The sequence below is a fragment of the Triplophysa rosa genome, unplaced genomic scaffold (genome assembly GCF_024868665.1).
Source record: "Triplophysa rosa unplaced genomic scaffold, Trosa_1v2 scaffold103_ERROPOS65457, whole genome shotgun sequence".
Classification (NCBI taxonomy): domain Eukaryota; kingdom Metazoa; phylum Chordata; class Actinopteri; order Cypriniformes; family Nemacheilidae; genus Triplophysa; species Triplophysa rosa.
In genome coordinates, this window is record NW_026633994.1 from 47223 (window position 1) to 65457 (window position 18235).

Here is an 18235-nt window from a genome sequence, read left to right on the forward strand (position 1 = left end):
CCATTTATCAGTCAAAATTATTTTTTTAAATGTATTTATTTGTTGTTCTTAACTAAATTGTGTTTTAAATATGTATTTTATTTTGTCCATTTAAAAGGTGATTGATTTGTTTAAATTTTTATGTTTGAATGAGTAATTAATGACGTTCTTTAATTTATTTTTAAGTGGTATTCATAGTCCTCCTAAAATGTAAACATTTTAAAATAACTTCTATTTTTATTGATGCCTTTCTTTGTTAGTCAGTGGAGGCGGTGTCCTCAGTGTGCACACTGTATGAACTGGGTCAGGCCGTGGCCAATCTGAAGAACAAAAAGCGATTTGAAGAGCTTCACCTAGGTCCTCTCTGCAAGATCCCTATTATTCACCGCATGTTCAAAATAGATGGAAATACTAAAGATGACGATATTCATCAGATTGAAACTGTCGACATTCTTAGGGTGAGTTAACTTGGCACAAGGGTCTGGCCACTGACTGGCACATCTATACATCTCTACAGACATTTTTTGCTCTGACTAATGTAACAATCTGGTTTTTCTTCCTGTAGAGTCTGCGGATTTTCAGGAGAAAATGCAGGGCACAAAGAGTTGACCTTGCTGAATTTCTCAAGCACCTTGCAGACCAGTACAGCTGTGAATCGCCATATGAACTCGGCATCAGGATCCAGAGTCTTGGACTGCCCATTTCGGTAAGGTTCTTCATACCTTTCAAATATTTGTGAGCACATAAAGACATTTGGAGACTTAAATTTTTTTCCTGACTTCATTTATGTTTCACCACATTGTGGAGTGCAATAAACGAGGAGAAAAAAAATGAAGATGTGTCGGGTCCGCTTACTCTCCACTTTAATATATCTCACACCGAACAGTGAGTCAAGTAATCAACAGCACACACATCACAAACCGGAACAACACACGCACAGATGCCTCTAGCACACACTCCTCACTGTGCGACTCCACACACACCTGAGACAACAACAAATCCAAACATTTCTCCAGACGTGCTGAGCTTCCGTAAGCATCCAGATGAAAATACAGCGGTGCTCTGAGTAGACAGCTCACCTTCCCAACATCTGCAGAAAACTTTGCCAGTAATTGAGGCAACACAGGAATAAAATGGTTTGTAATGCGTCTCATCTCTTGAGCCTGAAGCTTCTTTTCCCTCATAGTCAGATTCTTCTTCTGTGAGCGGGTCATTGGGGGCGTGGCCTCTGCCGCCTGTCTCATTGCACATACCATAATGTCAATCAAAGCACTCTCCATCCCTTCCTCAACACCACCTTCCTGCAGCAATAGTGATGTCATCACCTCCCAGTTTTTTAGCTCCGCCCCAGCAACATCCCACAGACTGTCGACCAGGTACGCAGTGTGTTCGTGATACTTGCTGTCAATGAAAAAGCGTGCGAGTAAAACAAGGAAAGAATTGCTGCGATTGCCTGATTCTTCATCTAACACGCTACACAGCATGTGATACAGGAAGTGTCCAGCTGCACAGGCGAGACCTCGGTGTGTGGCGAACACCAGTGGATACACACCAACACACTCCTCCTCACTCAGACCATCATCTGTGTTCTGTTGAATGAGCAGTAACAGCTTCACAGTTTCCACAGCAACATCTGAGTCTTTATCCAGAATCATGCAGACAATCCGTTCCTTGAAGCGGCTTGTGAAGAGCTCTAAACGGCCAATGAAATCTTTCTCTGCATATAATTTCTGCAAATTCAACACACACTTCAGACGTACCGGAGCTTGCTTGGTGAATGTCTCCTCTCGTATTACTTGTGGTTCGCCACAACATATTATAAAATTCCATTCATTTTAAGATACAGCTTTACATTTTTGCATTTAACTAAGTAGAAACAAAGGGGACCAACAGAATTAAGGGGACATATGCAAAATACATAAAATTATCCCCAAATAATAAGTTTAATACCAGTTATCCCCAGTAAAGAACCTAATATAAACAAATACACTCATAAAAAATTGAAAGAAATACTAGAAAAATTATTCCCAGACAGAAAGTGCCTCAAGAGTCCAGACACAATTGTACTGCAGTCCGTGACCGAGAGACTATAGTCATAAAAATGATTTTGTAGAAAATGATTTTGCTGATGTCTTTCTTGTCAGGTTTCTCATTTTTGGATATGTTGTTTGTTTGACTGAGATCTAATGTACGTTTGGAAAATAACTTTCTCTCTGAACTTTTCCATGCTGTGTTTGTAGACCATAAACAGAGCATCTGCTACTGAGCACAGCTGCATGGACAGAGCCAAAGAAGCTATTCAGAAGGAGATTCAGGAAGAGGTGGAAACCAGATTGTTTAAGATCAAGAAGAGTCTGCTGGAACCAGCTCAAGGACCAGTGCTGTTCTCACAGACAGGCTGCCTTGAGCTCAGAAAAAAATATGTTAATATGACCGCCTCTGATGCTGTCTTTGAAGTCTTCATCAACGCCGAAGGCATCTTTAGTAAGAGTATGACAAAGGTGAGCAACATAGTTTTGAAATAGGACTAATGGTTGCCTAGCCTATTCACAACAAGCGAAGTTTAGAGACCCATGTTGTTTTGATATGGTTTTATGGATTAGTGTTGTGGTATTTCTGTCTTGTATGACTTTCTTTCTTTTGCAGAACACAAAAGAAGATATTTTGAAGAATGTTGTTAACCAGCACCCATTGACTTGCAATGGTTTTGTGTCCATACAATAGAAGTGAATGCATGCGAGTGCGAATGAATGCGAGGCGCTGTTCGGTTACCAACTTTTTAAAAAAAAATCTTCTTCTGTGTTCTGCAGAAGAAAGAGTCATATAGGTTTGAAATGACAAGAGGATGAGTAAATGATGGCAGATTTTTCATTTTATCACTTTAATGTAATGCCATACTAATCCAACCCTAATCTAACACTTCACATGTGTAGAGAGCAATTGGTTGTCTTTTTTTGTCCTCAGAGTGTTCAGACGTTCCTAACGTGTATACAAAGAGACAGGTTAGCGAGAACCTTATTTCAGCTTGCCATATGCTCAGGCTCCTTGGAAGCCCCACAGGACCTGGTAGCTAAAGAGAAACCTCGGAAAAAAGCCGAAGAGAATAAAGCTACGGAAGAAAGAACCACGGCCCTCCCCACTGAAGGTGTCAACTTTGGCAGTTATCTAATTCTACCTGTCCAGTTTTAGGCAAAAATTACGTTCTTTTTCATCAATAACATTATTTTCATATGTCTTTGTTGAAATTTGTTTTATTGTTCTTGTTTACACAGCTGAAGTGAAGAGTTACTTTCAGGAGTATGTGTCCAACTTCAAGAACACACCTACTCTGGCCTTCCTTCGTTCACTGGAGAAGAAGATCGTCGATCACTTCAAGTTCAAAGATTTCAGTCATCTACAGCAAGGAACTTTTTTGGATTTCATTGTCAAAAACAAAAAGGTATGTGCTTCCTGTTCTCCTCTTATTTTCATCGGGGATCAGGATTCTTTCAATTTGCCTGTCACAACTCGCCTCGTTTCATTTCTTTCGCAGGTTTTGCAGGAGACAGCAGGAGGCTCTCTTTCCATTGACAACCAGGACCCTGGAACGTATGGCTTCAGACCATCCAGACAGGATGTGTTTGAATTCATAAAGCAGTGCGATGAGGGAGATGAGGGAGATGTGAGTTTTAAATGCGTGTTGCGTGTCAAGATGACTTGTGCAGTTTTCAGGACAGTTGAAAGTCCTCCTGCTTACAGAAATATGTAGCATGCAAAGAATAACAAACAAGTGTGCTTGTCTTTAAACAGATTTTGCAACAAATGTACGCTTGGAATGGATGTGGGTATTGACATCTTTTATGCTTTCTTGTTTGGGATTAGTTGGCATTCGTGGAGGCTGCTCTGAGGAACCATTACCGGATAAAGGACAGTCGGGAGCTTGGTCACGGGCCCCTAGGTTTTCTTGTGGATTACACCCAGCGGCAAAAAGAACTCAGCGGAGATGCCATCACCAGTGTTGTGCGCTACGAGTGTCCTCTGCTCCCCATCGATTCTGGGTGAGGCGAAGACGAATTCTTGCACTTGTACAGTACTCATCACTTCAAATCTGTGACCAGAAATTGGGTTTACATATCTTATTCTGGTTGGAATAAGCCAATTCAAAACACCAGGACAAGGACAGAATACTTCCAGCATTACCAGTGACAAGTAACATTTTTTACTGTTTTAGAATGATAAAATACCACAAATACCACTATTTGGTATAGTACAAAATACCACAAATAAGGAAAACACTTGGTATATATGCCCAGAATGGGGCAATTCAATGCAAATGTCTACCTTAAAGGGATTGTTCATCCAAAAATGAAAATTGCTCCTAACCTGTATAAATGTCTTTGTTTGGTTGAACACAAAGAAAGATATTTGGAAGAATGTTAGCAACTGAGATTTCTGGGGCACCAGTCTATGCACTTTAGCATAGCCTGATATTTTCCTGATGTCTGAACTCTACCATCAGGAGTTTCGTAAAATATAAACATAATTTAAATTTCTTTTTGACTGAAAATGTCACATCCTTAACACTGGAATTACCCAGTATTGAATACTTACTATTACTTGATTGTTGTTTTGGTTAATATCAATTTATACAGATACATTTTAACATTAAATGAATAGTTTACCCAATGAAAATTCTCTCAGAATTGACTCCCCCTTATGCCATCCCAGATGTACAGTATATGACTTCCTGTCTTCAGTTGAACACAAAAGAAGACACTTTGAAGAATGTAGGACATCAAACAGTTCTGGGGCACTTTTGACGTCATTGTATTTTTTCCTACTATGGTAGTCAATGGGGGGCAAAACCTGTCTGGTTATAAGCATTCTTCCAAATATCTTTCTCTGTGTTCATCAGAACAAAGACATTTATACAGATTTGGAACAACTCGAAGGTGACTAAATGATGACACAATTTTCATTTTTGGGTTTAGTATCATTTTAAAATCACATTCACCATCACATTATCTTCTATGAAGCAAAATATCCAAAAGGCACATACAGTACATTCATCACAAAAGTAATCGAAATCCAAATACAGGTCACTAAATGTTTATGTGTGTTTTTAGCGAGTGTGGGCCGGATATGGTTGGTCTGCTAGGAGAGGTGAGCCGTGATAAAGCGCTGGCGTGTCTCCTAACAGCCCCTCTACTGCAGGACCTGGAGGAATGGAGCCAGTGGGAGCTGGTGTTTCAACCCAATCATGGCTCTCTCAAAGAGTTCATCGACAAGTACTGTGGTAGGTCAACATTAGAAACTTAAATAAAAATGCATTCAAAACCTCCATATGACCCTTTCTTCTGCTGAACACAAAAGAAGATATTTTGAAAAATGTTTCAGTGGTTTTGTGTCCATAAAATGTAAGTCAGTGGGGTTCAAAGTGTTTTGACTACCAACGCCTTTTTTATCCAGGTAAGACAGAACTGCTGGCTCTTGAGGTGTCTCCTGGTGTGTTACTGAGGGTCACTGCTGATACGGGTGCTGCGCACTTCTCAAAGGCTGCTCTGGCTCTAAATCCAGTTGGCACAGCTGGCCACTTGGTCTCCATTGTGGTGGCTGATGGGATACCGAACACCCCCACAGCGCTCCTAGCCAATCACATGGAGAGTGCATTGAATGTAGCAGTTGCACAGGAAGGTAGGAGGTGCTCTTGTCACACCGCAAGTGTCACAACACTTTGTCATGTTTTAGTCACTGTCCTTCACATTTTGAACTGAACTGGTATGTTTATCTGACTCAAAAGACTTGTTTTATGACTTGTTTTTTTCTCCCATAAACATATTTTGGAGTTAGTGTAATATACTGTTTGTGTTTTTGATTGGAAACAGAAATAACACCAGGGGAAAATGGCTACTCGTACCACGCTGTGGCCAGATTTGTGCTGGAATGCATCGCTCAGATGCCAACAAGAATTTGCAAGGAACTTCTGCAGCAGGTACCGAGCAATGCTACCCTTTTCAGTTGCAAAATAAATGAATCTGTCATCACATTCCTCTCATAAAATTCTTAAAGCCACCAGCTTTTATCAGTATAATAATATCCTCTTGTGGAGAGACATCAGTAGTATTAGTCAAACATTAATAGGGAGTTATAATTTGCCGTCATGACTCTGAGGTTATACAGTAGAAGACTTTTGTTGCTGGTGACAGGAAACTGACACAAGATGATGTCTTGGCAGCTGGTGGGTGGATTGCAAGGCTCTCATAAGGGGGAAAAAGTGCTATATCTAGGTTGTTGTCATGACAACCATTGCCAAGTGTCATTTAGCAGGGCACATTCTTCGGGGGGTTAGAAGATCACTCTTGTCAGATCATTAGTCTCTGACGCCTGTTCTGCTGTTCCTTCATTCCCATTTAACACAACCATTTTCACCAAGTTCAAAGAGAGGTTAGATCTAACTTTGCCTGGATCATGTTTGGTTTATGATTAGAGAATAGGCTGGTACATCATCCAAGCCGATTAATCGGACCCAAACTTAACTTCGGGTAGACCTCTGTGAACTGTGAAGTAGTATAATTTAATTCAATACGATCAATATACAATAAAATATAAATAAAATATAAAATAAATTGTTATATTATAACCAAACAAAGGAAGTTAATTTCGGGCCAGGCGCGTGTGTCTGATAAAACCGTCTATATTTATAACTTCAAGTTATTTTGTATTTAAATATATTCATTAATATGATTATTTGTTATTCATTTAATCAAACTGTTTCATGTCATGTTGAAGAACAGCTTTTGCCGTGGTTAAACACTATAATGCATGGCCACTTGTTGCTTATTGATTTAGTGATAACTAATTGTATTAAAGAATGTGTAAAATGAGTTCTTAATGTATATTTAATTTATGTTATGTACATATTAGCCATCAGTCACTCTGTTCTTCTGATGTCACGTTATGTAAAAAAGAAGGTAAGGGTGGGTTTGAATCCATTTGAATTATATATGTGACCCAGTGAGTCTCAAAATCTAATTATGAGATAACAAGCATCAAAGTTTGATTTTAACCATTCATTTGACTATTGTTTTAATTTTTGTCATGTCCTTACTCACTCAATATTAAAGGAACAGTTCACCCCAAAAAGACAATACGGTCATCATTTACTCACCCTCAGGTTGTTCCAAATCTGTATGAATATCTTTGTTCTGGTTGAACACAGAGGAAGATATTTGTAAGAATGCTTGCAACCAAACAGTTTTTGGCCACCATTGACAACCATAGTAGGAAAGATTTATTTTCACAATGTCTTTGTTCTGTTGAACACACAAAAAAAGATATTTTGTTGGAAAGCAAACAGTTCTGGGACACTTTTGACTACCATTGTCATTTTCCTTACTATGGTAATCAATGGTGGCCATGAATTGTTTGGTTATAGGCATTCATCCAAATATCTTTCTCTGTGTTCCTCAGAACAAAGACATTTACACGAGTAAACCAGGGTGACCTGTCCCTTTATGGATATCAATGTTTTAGTTTCAAAGGATGTTTTACATTATGTAGAATGATTTTATGTAGAAAAAAGTAAAGCGCAAAAAAAGACCTTAGCTGGGTTTTCACAGACTAGGTCACATATGAAAAAAAAACGTCGAAAGCAAGTGTCCCTTGTTATGTACTGTATATTTATTATATTTTTTTCTGAAATGCACAGCGAGACACAGCTTGTAGTTAATAATTTACTCTGATGTCATTTCGCAGGTGTTCTTGGAGCCGCTCTCTAAAGTGCTTGGTCAAGCTAAATCTAAAACGCTCCTCCTGGACGCTGCTTATTCAGAAACACGTTACCTGAACAAACTTCATCAAATGGGGCTGCTTCTGGGTATAACTGAGTGGAGAACTGACTTCAACAACAAACTTGTTCTGCCAGCTGCTCCTGAAGTGCCCTTACTCATGAAGGTTTGATTTTTTCTTTTGGTTCAGTAAATTACTTTAATGTTTCTTATGAGATTGCAAGGGCCACAAACCCACTTGTTAGGCAGTAACGATGCAATTTTTCAACACATTTCTATATAAATAATTCTATCAATGAAACAAGCCAGAGTTTTGTATGCATGCACTAGTACTAGTTACTTCACAGATTTAGGTTTCACTTACATAAAATTGTAAAAACATAGGAACGGTTTGCGTCGTATTATAGTCAAATATAATAATCTGAGGTTCATTGAGCGAGTAACCAAGCTAAATTGGTGACGAAGCGGCTTGTCTGATTGATTCAGTTCATAATTTGGACAAATGACTCTTGTGATTGATTCACTTTGATTCACCTATGGTTATGGCTGATTGAATCATTAAATTGCACACATGAGGAAATTTATTTGCTTGAGTTTCGTGTGCACTCAGCAAGAACAACACGATAACAAACAAACAAAATTTAAGTATTAGATATAATGTGCAGAATACATATTTCTGTTGTAGAGATGCAGATTCATCACATTTAGAGCAATGCTGATAAATACAGGAAATTCCTGGTTTTGATTGGGAATGTTTTCCTTGCAGTCTGTGGTGGAAGACTCCATGAGTGACATGTCATCTGTATTGAGTCTGAATGAGATGGACAATGAAGAAGAAACTGTGCTCAGCACTTCTTCTAGCAGCCCTGGAGGAGCCCATCAGCAAGGTAAGCTTTGCTGACAGAGCCTTCATCTAAATTCAGTTTTTTTTTTCAGTTCATTATATGAGTTGTGCTTTTCACAATTCATATTGTTCCAAAGATGCGTTATAAAGAAAAGCGCCTTACAAATCCCCCAGTGAGCCAAAACGACTTCCTAAAATATTAAACAGATTAGAAAGAAACCTTGGGAAGGACCAAAACTCATGTGAGGAAAGTCTCCTCCTCAGGCTGGCGAGTATTTAAACAAATGCATCTAAAGCATACATAGATTCACAACCTACTTTTTAATCTTAATGTTTAATGTTCAACCTTTACCTATGCACATTTAAAATCAAACATAAATGAGCCCTTTAAAGCATTTCTATTTGTTTCTTCATTCAGACGATGAGGGCGATGAGGATGAGCAGATGTTTGAGCTGGTGTCTGAGCATGGTGAAGTCACAGACAGCAGTGTGCAGAGGGAAGAGGAGAACCAAGACCTTCAGGATGAAGATCAGATGACATCTGCTCAACCAGAGGACAATGAGCACAAAGCAATCATAGAAGACATCAGGTTCACTCCGCTTTTGGTTTTACTTAAAGGAATAGTTCACCCCAAAATGAAATTCAGTCGTCATTTACTTATTTTCAGTTCTTAAGACAGGTTAAGGTCAGTTTCACTGACTTTCTTTATTCTGCAAAACACAAAAGAATATATTTTGAAAAATGTCGGTAAAAGAAAACTGTTGGTCCCCTTTGACTTCTGTATGGAGACAAAACCAATGCAAGTCAATGCGGACCAACGGTTTTCTTTCACCGACATTTTTCAAAATATACTTTAAAATTACTGCAAAAGTAAGAAATCCATACCGGTTTGAAATGTCAAGAGGGTGAGTAAATGATGACAGAATTTTAATTTTGGGGTGAACTATCCAATGCAACGTATGAAAGATGCATTTTCGAAGCTTGAATCTGATTGGACGAGACAATCTAGGTGTACTGATATAACGCAAAATCAGAAATTGAACTCTTCACGGTTTTATAAAATGATACTCTGACAAACTTACAGTAGAAACTCAATAATGTTTTAATAATGCAATATCGCTTGAGTAGGAGTGTGATAGTTCTCTTATATCAGCATGGCTTAGGTCAGAGGCACGAGGCTGCAGGCAATCACAGCCGCTGTTATAAGAGCACTATCACACGACTAGGAGTGCGATATTGCATTTATACAACAGTTCGACAGCACAAGTTTATAGATAAATCAGAAACCGTTGTGAATGGTGGAATATCTCATGGCTCTCAGCCAATCAGATTCGAGAACCAGAAAGAACTGTTGAATAATGAAGCTTGAATGTTTTCTTTACATTGCTACAACTTTTACAGTTATGGTCAGTATTAATGCTGTCACCACATGATGTTATAGGAAAACAGAGTTTGGCATCGGTGTCGAGCTCAACGAGGAGGGTCAGAACTTAATGAGAAAGCAACAGGCGAGACTGGGCCGAAGCCTGGAACGTCTCTCCACTGAGCTCTACAGCAAGGACACACACTTTGTCCTGGAGCTCATACAGGTCCCTGCTCAAATATTTTAAAAGAATGCACCACATGCAAAGACTCTATTATGAAATAAATTGGTTTGTGTGCAGAACGCTGATGATAACAGTTATCCTAATGGTGGAGAGCAGCCAGCTCTCACCTTTGTGGTGGAGAGAGACTGCATCACCATTTTAAACAATGAGTGTGGGTTCGAGGAGAAGAACATTCGTGCCATCTGTGATGTCGGCAGGAGCACAAAGGGAAAACATAAATATGGCTACATTGGTACGTGAAAAAATTCTTGGTATTCGCGTATAGCTGCAGTATGTGTTGTAAAATGTGTGTTTTTGTCTCTATGCTCCCACGGCTTGTTTTTACCAACACCTCTCAACTTTGTGATACAGGGCAAAAGGGCATTGGCTTTAAATCGGTTTTTAAAGTCACCAACTGTCCTGAGATCCACTCCAATGGCTTCCACATTCAATTCGACAAGACCAGCAGCCCCATGGGATACATTCTGCCACACTGGGTTGACCTTGAAAGACCCGTGGGCTCTGTTGCCAAGGAGATTTCTGAGAAAAGGTAAAAAAAATCACAAGATGTTTAGATAAAAAAGCATTGATATTCCACTCTGGCATGCTTTGAAAACTGTCAAAATGAGTTAATGACTTAAATATTAAAAGCCTTTCTGAAATGGATAACACAATAAAAAAAATTAGCTTTAATTTTTACTGTTTCTTTATGAAGTTTAACATCCTGAATACGAAAATAAATCAACGATACTCACAAAAACATTCGGTATCATACTCGTATGCAGAAATGACAAGGTACTTGCATAACACTGAGCTCAAAACAACAGTTTAACATAAAAGTTACTAAAAATGAGTCGTCCAAAACTTCAGAAGTGTACATTTGGTAGTTTTTGTCTTTTATGACTAATACTGTCCTCACAAACCAAGTTCCAGATGTAGTCACCCATCATCGCTTCATCCCACCTTCCCTGTGATACAGACATTTCTAGGAATATTCTGACAGTGACATTTGGAAAATCATTTTAAAAATATGTAAAAAAATGTGTACAGTTTTTGTTTATTTGCAATATACCAACATATCGTAATTAATGATATAAGCTCAAAATTTACTTCAGCTAAATACTGTATACACTAAAACATTGATGCTACATGAAAATAAATAATGTATTACCACAATAATTAGCATCACAGAATTGTACAAGAACTGTAAAAAGATCAGGCGAGAAAAAAGTTACACTGTGTAATACATCAAATTGTGCAGCGTGTCGACAGATGTATGATTTTCAACTAGTGGATGATTTTTCTTATAGAATTTTCTATAGACTTATTGAATATTGCTTTGCAATATGACACGAGAAATCAGGATTATTCTAGAAACCACACAGTACTCCTTAGCAACCACATAGCAACACATTCCAAAGCATTCAGAACATCATCGCAACTTCACTCATAACACCCCAGCATCATGGCGAGTTTTGCATGGACGTACGAAAATGTAAAAGTCTAGTTAAAGTGACACTTTTTGTGATTTTTAAAACATGTTTTATTAAAATGATTTTATTTCAGATGGACCACAAAGATCCACCTCCCTCTGCGATCAGAGAGCTACCAGACAAAAAACCTTTTCCATGATGTGCATCCCTCTCTTCTTCTTTTCCTCCATCGTCTTCGTTCCATCGCTATTTTCAATGAGGTAATAATGCGCCTTCCAGTGACCGCCTCATGCCCATCCATCCAGATGATAAAACACAACTTTTGTTGCATCTTTACAAGACGGAGAAGCATTCGATGACGATGACCCGCCGAGATTTGAGCCATAATGTTCTGGAGGTGGCACACACGGGTGGCGTCGAGCGCTGGCTTGTGGTCAAGAAAATGCTTTACCCTAAAAAGGCAAGTTGTTGATCTTTGACACACACTTGGTAGCATATGCTCAAATGAATTAAGGGTAAAATGATGCTTTCGTGTTGTTTACCTGCAACCACGTCCCAGATTCACCTTCTCTAAATTGGACTCTGTTCCGTCGTCTTGACATGGCATCCCACAAGCCTTTGCTTTTAATAAAATGTGCTGCTATGTTTAGGGTGTTACGCAAGTGTTCTGCTGCTTTATACCCCTGAGACTAAAAGTTTTAGGCACTCTCGTCTCTTTCAAACTTCATGCAAGAAGCCTTATTAGCAAAGTGCAGGGAATGTGGTTCTTTTGTCTGGGGGTTTGTGCAGTCACAATTTGTACTTTCTGTGCACTCCATCCACAAAGACAATTGCAGGTCTTTCTGTCTGTTTTTATCATAACTTCTTTACTGACTTGAGATGCACAATATGGCGTAGTGGTTAGACTGTGTTTTCAGGATTTTATGATTGTAACGAGGGGCATGAAAACCCACCACCCCTTCAACAGCAAGAACATAATTACTAAGAGCATAGATTTGGTTTGAACTTTGAGTTGAAATGCGTATGCGTATGCAATCTATACATATCCATCACGATTTGTTTCATTTTAAGTTTAGTTTTTTTCAATGGAGAGGCTCAGAGATTACGTTTTTTTGTAGGCTAACCTGGAAGTGCGTGCCGCTTGTTACCTCGACCAAATCCTTTGCATTTTTCCCATAGACTTTTGGAAGATCACAAAAAATAAGCTCTGTGATTAACAAAGGTTTATGATGTTTACACGTTTTGTCTATCAAGATAGTCTTTACAAATGAACACAACACTTGTTACTTTTGAAGCCTAAATACAATCGGCAGAAGTAAAAAGCTAACACGATGCTATAAATAGACTACACTTCAGGTCGCTTGATATCAACGTCACCACCACCTCCGACAACTCTTTCTAACGTGTTCCCTGGTAAGTGATTACTCTGCGAATGAATACGCATCTATGTTTTAAGAGATTTGTGCCCATGTTGCATTATTTGTGAGCTTTATATGCGCGATGACGTCTAACGTCCCCGTCAAAGGAAGTAGTAGTTTTTAGCAACTTGTTAGCAACCGCCGTTTTTAAGACACAATGAGGCTTTAAAAAATCACAAGCGGGTTATAATTGGTGTGTTTTATGTCATAGAATAAAACGTGAAAATATTAGAGGTTTTGTTTACCACAGACCTTATTTCGGGCGATTTACCTAAAACCCATTAAAAAAACCCATAGACTTTGGAGCGATGGAACCAGAAATCCTAAAATGCTAACTCGCTTACGGGTTTTGCATACAAAAATACGTCATCTCTGAGCCTCTCCATTGTTAATACTACACTTGCAAAAGTGATATTCAGGAAAACTACACTCTTGCTTATGTGATATTGCATGTTATAGAATGCACAATGTTCGTGATGTCACACAGTTTTAAGGTCCGTGTATCATCTGATCATTTGATTATTCCATTCAATATAACAAACGGAAAAATAAAAAAACAGTAGATATTTCTTTTTTCCGTAAAAAAAACGATGTTTTTCTTCTTATTTCATCTTGAAACGGGAAATCCAATAAATAAATAAACCAAAACGAAATAACGACCCCAATTACTGTTTTTCTCATTTTTGGGTGATGACGGATTTCTGCGAGCGCGGCAGCGCGCCTAGAGCTCTTCACGAATCTCGCGATCGATCAGTTATCATTTACAATGGCTTCACTCGAGCTGTACATGTTTCATATTCATCAAATGTTTTAAAATAATATGACATATCACGAGATATCGGAAAAGAGGCCGCATGCTCTCTGGGGAACACTGCAACATTATTATGGTCCCTCCGTGAGGTACATGCTCTGGCATGTTACCTAAAAACAGTAGCCTAAACTGATGCAATGTAATAGTGCAAACGACTACATAAAAACCTCACAGTTTCAACACAAACTGAACATCTTTTATGAATTACTCTATAGCAGGACAGTAGTTTTAGCTGGGGGAACCTAATGAACTCGGTTGAGTGAGGTTACGGGGGGGGAGGGGCTGTTCGCATCACATAATTTATAAATTACAAAAGTAATTTATGGATTTACACCTTTGCTGCTGCAAGCCAGCTGTGGCTACTTAATTGTTTACTTAAATGTCAGATATTAAAAGCAATAATGCTAACAAACTTCGACTGTAAGCTCTGGAAAGTATTGTATGTGAACGGCAGTGTTCAATATATATTTTTGAAGTATTTTCCACAGTCATGTCCTCCTCTCTCAGTGTGACTCTTTTAGTGGGAGTGAAAGTACAAACAAAGCATATGCAAATGCATTCATTTCCATTTCGAGCTTTGCAAGTTCGCATGCACTTGATCCCGTTAAGCGGCTGTACATTGCGCATGCGCAAAGCGTGCGCGCGCAGAAGACCCTGGGAAATCACCCAAAAATGAAAAAACTATAATTAGGGTCTTTATTTCGTTTTGGTTTATTTATTTATTGGATTTCCCTTTTAAGGCTGAAATAAGAAGAAAAACATCGTTTTTTTTATTTTTTGTGAATACAGAAAAACGAAATATCGACTGTTTTTTTCTTTTTCCGTTTGTTATATTGAATGGAATAATCAAATGATCCACGGACCTATTAACCTGAGCTGAGTGTTTTTTGGATCTGTGTTTGTAACAGGTTAAAGAAGATATGGAGTCAACAGAACTAGCCTTGGCGTTCCAGCTCAGCGACTCGTCTTCGGGTGACGCGATACCTCAAAAACAGCCCGTCTTTGCCTTTCTTCCACTTCGCAGCTTTGGTTTCCGTTTCATCATCCAAGGTTCAGGATCATATACGTGACTCCTAGTTTTTTTCTGTAAGTGAATGTCACGTTTTCCAATGTCATTTTTTCTTTTTTAGGTGATTTTGACATCCCGTCCTCCAGAGAGGATGTGGACAGGGACAGCTCCTGGAATCAGTGGCTCCGCTCGGAGATCCCACAGCTGTTTGTGCATGCCATGGACGTCTTCAATGTAAGAGAGAAGTGGAAGACAGCATTCTTCCATTCATGCAAATAAACCATTTACATTAGATTTGCTTTTTAACTCCAGCCTGAGATGGAGGTCATGGCAAATACCGTTTTCTTTTCTATATTGATTTATTTAGTATTAAAACAGGAAAATAGGATTAGACCTATTAAAAGTTTACGTCACAGCCATGAATTATTTGCTACTTGAGATTACTATTCAGTAGATGGTCTTAGAGGAAGAAACAGTCTTATTGTTAATATTTGTAGCTCTCTTTTTCTGGAAGAGTTTGTAAAATAAATGTGTATTTTTATAAATGAATTGACCCTAGACAACAAAACCTGTCTTAAGGGACAATTTTTCGAAATTATGATTTTTACATCATATGAACGCTGAATAAATAGGCTCTCTATTGATGTACGTTTGTTAGGATAGGACAATATTTGGCCGAAGTCTGGAATCTGAGGGTGCAAAAAATCTAAATATTGAGAAAACTGCCTTTGAAGTTGTTAATTAGAGACGCTGTAGCAGGCCGTTGCTAAGAAGAAGCAGGTTTGTTTTAAAGCTCTCTATTGGCTTACTGCTGTAATGATGTTGTGGAGAGTAGATGAACCCGAAGGCTTAACATAGATATCAAACTTGAGTGGGTAATTCTCAAAGAGCGGCCAGCATTAAATTTACGGTAGGAAATGTACAAAATATCTTCATGGAACATGATCTTTACTTAAAGTAGAAGTTCACCCAAAAATCAACTTTGTGTTATTTTTTACTCACCCACATGACGGTAAATATGTTTAGAGAACTTCCGGCGTCTTCGGAGCACAAATAGAGATATTTAGGTGACAGCCGAGAGATTTCCAGGCCTCCTCATAGACACCATGGTGTCAATTTTTGCCAAGGTCCAGATAAGTACTAAAGACATTGTTAAATTGGTCCATCCGCGCATAGTGGCTCAGCTGAATTTTTTTTAAGCGACGAGAATGCTTTATGTGCGAAAAACAAACCAAAATACCGACTTTAATCAATATATTCTCCTCTGTCTTGTCAGTGTATGGTGCGCGTTCATGAGAGCACTTTTAACACATAAAGCATTGTCATCGCTTCAAAAAAATTAAACTGAGCCACTATGCGCGGATGGACCAATTTAACAATGGCTTTAGTACTTTTCTGGACCTTGGCAAAAACTGACACCATGGTTTCAATGAGGTGGCCTGGAAAGCTCTCGGAAGTTCTCTAAGCATGTTTAACGTCACGTGGGTGAGTAAAAAATCACACAAAGTTTATTTTTGGGTGAACTATCCCTTTAATATCCTAATGATTTTTAGCATCAATGAAAAATCGATAATTTTGACCCATACAATATAGTTTTGGCTATTACTGCAAATGTTCCCGTGCTACTTAAGACTGGTTTTGTGGTCCAGGGTCACAATTTTGCAAATACCTGCAACAGTGTGAAACTAACAGACACGGACCAATATATACAACACATTTCATAACTTTGATTTCATGGGGTCCTTAAGGATATTTACACTACAGTACATGGTGTTAACAATCTTTGTGTTTTATCAGAGTAAGCATTCACATGCGTGTTAATCCCACAGCAACACCCAGAGTTCAGTGGGCTGGGAGGACTGTGTTACTTCTTGCAGTTTATCCCTCAGCCAAGTGAGATCCTGGACTTCTTTAATCCAGTAGCCAATCAGATCATTCATCTACTTAAGGGCAAAGCGTGTCTCCCAGCAAAAGTGGACAACGGTAAGAGTTAATCCTTATGTTTAAGGGTGTGTTCAGGAAAGCGTTTTGTCCTAAGGATAGCAGCTGGTGTTTTTATTCACACCCAGCAACGGTTTTGTCCTCTGAAAAAAAACTGAGCTCGTCAATGTCATTTTTTACTCAGCCGTTTAATTACAGTTCAGGAGGGTTGGGACAAAAACCACACCAACTAATCAGCACATCTTACTTGTATGTACAGTATGTCTATGTACAAGAGCTATAAACAATGCTGGAGTTCATATTTCTGTCTTGGAGGATTCATTTCTGTACCAGATGACATCCACCGACCTCAACAATAATAATATTTGTTGATTTAACAAACTTCATGCTAAATTAGGAACTACTAGCAACACATTACTTAATATCATAGCAACCAAAACATCTCAGCTGAAAAAACTGTAAAGCTCTCGCAGCCGGCATTTTCAAATAAACGCCTGGTGTTTTCAGACGTGTTAAAATGCTTTGGTGTACACACGGCCTAACCCTAAATCAAAATGTATTCTATTCATTTTGTAATAATCAAACATCTGTCATTTGTAAAAAACTGTTTTTCATAATCTTGTGTTCAATTTAAACAGTAGTGAGATTTATCTGCTGTTAAGATTTTGGGTGCGTTTACACTTGGCATTAACATTCGACCTGTATCTGGATGTTGTCCACATACACATTGAAAAGACAAGTGTAAACGTGCTTCTGATCGGACTGTTATCCGATCAGCGTGTCCTGATCCAGAGGTAGTCGAGGACGCATTGTGATCGGATCTCAGTGTAATGTAAACGCAATCCAGACATCTTATCTACATTTACCGGCACAACTTCACAGAAAACCCCGCCCGCAGTCATTATTCTCTCGTCTGTCCGAAGCCTCTCAGACTGCGGAGCAGCTGACAAATACAGAGGAAAGTTTACTCTTGCTCACGCACTCTTGCACAGTCGTTCGTTTTCCCACGAAATTATCATTTCCCATAATCATTATCATGGATACTTTAACCTACAGAGGAGTTATGTCAAATCACACGAGATGTTTTACTTGACCACTTCAGTTGTATCATCGCTGTATTTGTGACTGCCATGAATGGCGTTGACTCGCACACACAGCGCCAGCTTAAAACGCATCATTTGTTTATTTTCATGTCACAGACACGAATGCCAACACTATACCAGCTTGTTTCTAACATACGTGTGTGTATTTACTGTAGCCTATACGGCGTAATCAACTCTCCGGTTCCCCCCGAGGGCTGCTGCCGCTTGTGTCTCGTACGGCTCTCACTAAATCCTTGGTGTTTCGAGTCTGACGGCATCACCCAAACGTGTTTTTTTCATCTTTTTTCGAGTCTGACGTCATCACCCAAACGTGTTTTTCATCCATTTTAACAATCACAGGTAGT

At 38.8% G+C, this 18235-nt stretch overlaps 1 protein-coding gene across 13 annotated transcripts in view; it reads left to right on the plus strand.

The window, feature by feature from the left end:
• LOC130549349 (uncharacterized) overlaps positions 1-18199 on the plus strand; it is a 36680-nt gene extending 18481 nt beyond the window's left edge. For 9 of the 13 annotated variants that reach the window (XM_057326546.1, XM_057326547.1, XM_057326548.1 and 6 more), the window contains 21 exons: positions 240-437; positions 545-685; positions 2220-2480; positions 2944-3124; positions 3252-3418; positions 3512-3640; positions 3841-4016; positions 5085-5254; positions 5428-5652; positions 5844-5950; positions 7714-7911; positions 8512-8632; positions 9008-9179; positions 10032-10179; positions 10255-10429; positions 10549-10726; positions 11743-11869; positions 11950-12069; positions 14747-14888; positions 14969-15081; positions 16677-18199. In XM_057326546.1, the coding sequence (XP_057182529.1) occupies positions 240-437; positions 545-685; positions 2220-2480; positions 2944-3124; positions 3252-3418; positions 3512-3640; positions 3841-4016; positions 5085-5254; positions 5428-5652; positions 5844-5950; positions 7714-7911; positions 8512-8632; positions 9008-9179; positions 10032-10179; positions 10255-10429; positions 10549-10726; positions 11743-11869; positions 11950-12069; positions 14747-14888; positions 14969-15081; positions 16677-16841 (3414 nt within the window). In that variant the 3' untranslated portion in view covers positions 16842-18199. The remainder of the gene's footprint in view (positions 1-239; positions 438-544; positions 686-2219; positions 2481-2943; positions 3125-3251; positions 3419-3511; positions 3641-3840; positions 4017-5084; positions 5255-5427; positions 5653-5843; positions 5951-7713; positions 7912-8511; positions 8633-9007; positions 9180-10031; positions 10180-10254; positions 10430-10548; positions 10727-11742; positions 11870-11949; positions 12070-14746; positions 14889-14968; positions 15082-16676) is intronic. The other 4 variants (XM_057326552.1, XM_057326554.1, XM_057326553.1 and 1 more) reach the window with 1 other exon arrangement.
• The last annotated feature ends 36 nt before the right edge of the window (positions 18200-18235 follow it).